This window comes from Polistes canadensis, unplaced genomic scaffold, assembly GCF_001313835.1.
Source record: "Polistes canadensis isolate GaletaPanama2010 unplaced genomic scaffold, ASM131383v1 scaffold_228, whole genome shotgun sequence".
NCBI lineage: Eukaryota > Metazoa > Arthropoda > Insecta > Hymenoptera > Vespidae > Polistes > Polistes canadensis.
This window is the reverse complement of record NW_014569775.1, coordinates 250,987-255,112: the sequence shown is the minus strand read 5'-3', so window position 1 is coordinate 255,112 and position 4,126 is coordinate 250,987. Positions and strand designations below refer to the sequence as shown.

Genomic DNA, 4,126 nt, shown 5'->3' with positions numbered 1-4,126 from the left:
TTACAGCAAATGGGAAATGCAAATGACAGACTAGAATTCCAACAAATATCACCAGTGAGCAATACAGATAGAAAACCGGAATTCCAACAAGTATCACCAGTAAGTAATACAGATGAAAATGCAGAATTCCAAAAAGTATCGCAAGTGGGCAATACATATGAAAGAATGGAATATCCACAAGTATCACAATTTGGATATCAATTAAGTAGACCGGAATTCCAACCATTACCGCAAATGGACAATGCACATAAAAGAATGGAATATCCACAAGTAACACAATTTGGATATCCGGTTAGTAGACCGGAATTCCAACCATTACCGCAAATGGGCAATGCACATGAAAGAATGGAATATCCACAAGTATCACAATTTGATTATTCATTTAATAAATAGAAATTTAAAGAAGTATCGCAATTTTGATATCCATTAAGTAAATCGAAATACGAGCAAGTAATGCAATTTGAAAATTTAGATCGTAAATTTGAATTTCAAGGAGGATTGCAATTTATGAGATCCACATTTTAAACTAGAATATCAATAATATTTTATGTTTCGTATGTAATTTATTATTTGTTATATATATATATATATATATATATGTATAATTATTGTTTAATCGTAGATAATAATTAATTTTTTACTTATAAATAATTTATTTTCATATTATGACTCCTATTGTTTTAGGTAAAATCATATTATTCATTTTAGGATCTTTGGATTTATCTAATACAGATTTTAAAATGCAATATTGTTTGTACTCAAAGTGTCATTCCCTTTCCCAGTTTATTTTATTGTTTTATTATTAGTTTTAGAATATATAAAGTATAAATGAATATATGCATAAATTTGTTACATACATCGAATAATTAATGCGTTTGTTTTCTATGACTTCGTTTTTCAGTATAACTTGTTGCATCATTTCTAATTGTATAATTGTCAAAATTTTCTATATCACTTTCGTCGCTTTCACTTCTTATATCACCTTCAACCTGTAACAGTGTTTTATTGAATGTAAAATCAAGTATAAATTCATTGTAATTTTTATATAAATGTAAAATAATGAATATCATATATACGAACACAAATACACTTTAATTAAAAATTTGGCTTTTTTTTTTGCGAACATTGTTAATCACAGTGTTCTTTCAATCATTTAGTTGTGATATTATTAATTTTATAAATACCTGACCAACATAGAAAGCATTGTATGCGATCCTAATAATAACACAAGTCCAAATTACATGTAGGACAAATAATAGACTCAATAATGTACTAAAAATATAGAATGATAGATTTATCATAAGTTTGGACACTTCAGTAATTGCACTGGAATAAAATAAACAATAATACAATTTTAATGTAAGATCTTGATTATATTGTAAAATAATTTTGAAAAAAAGATCATAAAAGATTTTCTTTTTACCTGTGAATTATCCAAAAAGGAAAAATACAAATACGTGTGACAATCCATATTATTGTGAAAATAATAAATAATAAATCGCAAGTTCGTTGATAATTAGCATAATTTGTCATTTTTGCCATCTAAACAAATTAAAAAAATTAAATTATAATTCTTTAGCAGTTATCTACTAATTGATATATATATATATATATATATATATATATATATATATATATATATATATATATATATATATATATATGTTAAAGTCAAGGCCAGAAATCAGTCATTGCTAGTAATTCCTCAGCATTACTATGAATGCAAAGAGCCTTCAGACGAAGTCGGAAATTGAAAAATTCTTCAATTTTTTATACTAAAAGTGAATAAATTTTAATGAAACTTATATTAAATTAAAGTGCACTTTTTTGTCTACGCGTAGAATACTTTGTCGAGTTATAAATCGATCTGCAAAGGTTCATAAAATGTCTGAAAATGCAATGCTGTAAATTGTTCATCTTTGCAATTTCTTTGAAAAGTTTCGGTAAATATTTTTTATACTTTTTGCAAATGGATTTTAATGATTTTTATATTAAATTAAAGTACACTCTTTTGTCTACGCGTAGAATACATTTTTGAGTTATAAATCGATTTGCAAAAGTTCAGAAAATGTCTATGAATATGTGAATCTTTTCAATAAAGATAATAAAATATTAATATATATATAAAAGTCATGAAATAATTAATCACGAAAAGGATATTCGAAATATATGTTATATTTTACTTACTTCTAAGAATATTTCAGAAGAATCATGTAATAATAAAATTAATGAGCCAATCCGTATCCAATTCATGAGCCACGAAATGTACAATAATAGATTAGTGATCATGTGATGAATAAATATTTGCCAAAAATCTTTTGTTTTTACATCAAAGAATTGAGAAATACTCGACAATAGGTAAAATCCAATAGATATTGCGTAATACCACCATATGTCATTGGTCACTACATGATTTGGATAGTTGTAATAACAATGATTTATATCCCATAACCATGGTTTATTCCATAAAATAATAAGTCCGTATGAGAATGAACATGTATAATAGAAACATCTCCAGCTATATTAAAAAATATTTTTTTTAAATATCACACACATACTTTGAGCAGATAATTTGAGATAAATTTCAGTTTTATACTTTTTATAAGTTCTAACATAAAAATTGTTCGAATCTTACCCACTTTCGCAAAATTTTCTCAACTTGGATGATTTATTTTGAGAACATCTAATTCTAATCCATTTTTTAATTTGTCGTTCAGATAAATCCAATTGTTTAGCCAATGATAATATCTTCAAAATATAATAATTTATTAATAACAATATGTTATATATATATAATTTTAATGATAATAAACTATTGTACCTGTTTCTCTTGTAATTTTTGATTGATGTAAGCTTTCTCCAATATTTCATTTGGCGGTACCATTTTTACTTTCGTATCATTTATACCAAGACATTTACCAAAATATACGAAGCAACATCTGTGTAAAATAGATACAAAAGTTTTACAATTAATAACACGTAGTATATATATATTATTTTATCGTTAAATATGTGTATAATTTACAGTTAAAACATTGACAGTTTACAATTAACACGCTGACGCTCAACGTGTTAATTCATGCCAAAAACCTAAATGTGATAATTAGATGTTTTAGGAAAAGTATATGTAAAAAGAATTGTATCATATTATACACTTAAATTCATTGTTTTAGGAAATAATTAAATGAAATTCATGCGAGGCCAGTAGTTACATTATACGATTGAAAGGTTTTGATTTAATTTTTACAACGATACTCGTAGCTATTGGTTTTTACCTTTTCCTACGTACGTTGAAAACACAATTGTTCTTTCAATCGTATTATTTTATCGGATCTATATCTACGGATCAAAAGTCTATTCAATTTTTGTTCGTACTTTAACAGGTCGGTATAATAAATAAAATGAATTCCATAATATATTAAAATTCTTACCTTTCTAAAAAATATTTCATTATCATCAGAATTACGGCTATCGGTAATGAATATATAAAAATTGTATTATCGATATACTTGTTTAAATGATCCCATGTAACATCGACTGGTAACCACGTATTTGGCGAGTATATTACTGACGATATATTCATTAAAGTATTCATTGTTAATTATTAATTTAAAAATAAATATCTCGATTTCTAAGAAATTTATTAATTTAATAATAACCGTGTTTGTCGGCTGAAGAATAATGATTGAATTCATGATTATTAAATTCTATAGAAATACTTTTTTCATCGCATTAAAAATTTGCTGAGTTATTATTATTGCCTAAGGCTGATTGTTAATGTCTACAATATCGGTTGGTTACAAATTTAATTATTAGGTATATGTTTTATTGTATTCACAACGCAGTGATTTTTTATGCTTACGCAAAAGGAAATAAGATCTTTTAAAACATATGGATAACAATATACGATAATAACTCAAAACAATAAGAATTCATTTCGAGAATAATCATTTAAAATGTGATTTATCAAGCGAGATGATATCGTAAGTAATTATTTCATTTCGTTCGTTCTACAATTATGTAACAACACACATAAAGAAAATAATAGTCTACGATTGGTTCTGATCGTACAGACTGACATTAAATTTTTATTTATGGTCACAAAGTCACATGGTCGTTAAAATAA

The 4,126-nt window shown here is 25.3% G+C and overlaps 1 protein-coding gene across 1 annotated transcript; it reads right to left on the bottom strand.

The window, feature by feature from the left end:
- Positions 1–866: 866 nt before the first annotated feature.
- Positions 867–3,595, bottom strand: LOC106790267 (ceramide synthase 5-like). Its single transcript, XM_014755039.1, has 7 exons — positions 3,432–3,595; positions 2,822–2,939; positions 2,636–2,748; positions 2,188–2,518; positions 1,424–1,542; positions 1,185–1,326; positions 867–989 (listed from the first exon to the last, which is right to left on the bottom strand). The coding sequence occupies exons 1-7, from the start codon at positions 3,593–3,595 to the stop codon at positions 867–869; spliced, it is 1,110 nt and encodes a 369-aa protein (XP_014610525.1).
- Positions 3,596–4,126: the final 531 nt, after the last annotated feature.

What these genes read in the sequence shown, in the direction of transcription:
- LOC106790267 (XM_014755039.1), bottom strand. Translation starts at nt 3,595, where the DNA reads ATGAATACTTTAATGAATATATCGTCAGTAATATACTCGCCAAATACG. An exon ending in AGAAAATTTTGCGAAAGTGG is followed by an intron (nt 2,519 to 2,635) that starts GTAAGATTCGAA and finishes TTTTTAATATAG; the next exon opens with CTGGAGATGTTTCTATTATA. An exon ending in ATGCTTTCTATGTTGGTCAG is followed by an intron (nt 990 to 1,184) that starts GTATTTATAAAA and finishes ACACTGTTACAG; the next exon opens with GTTGAAGGTGATATAAGAAG.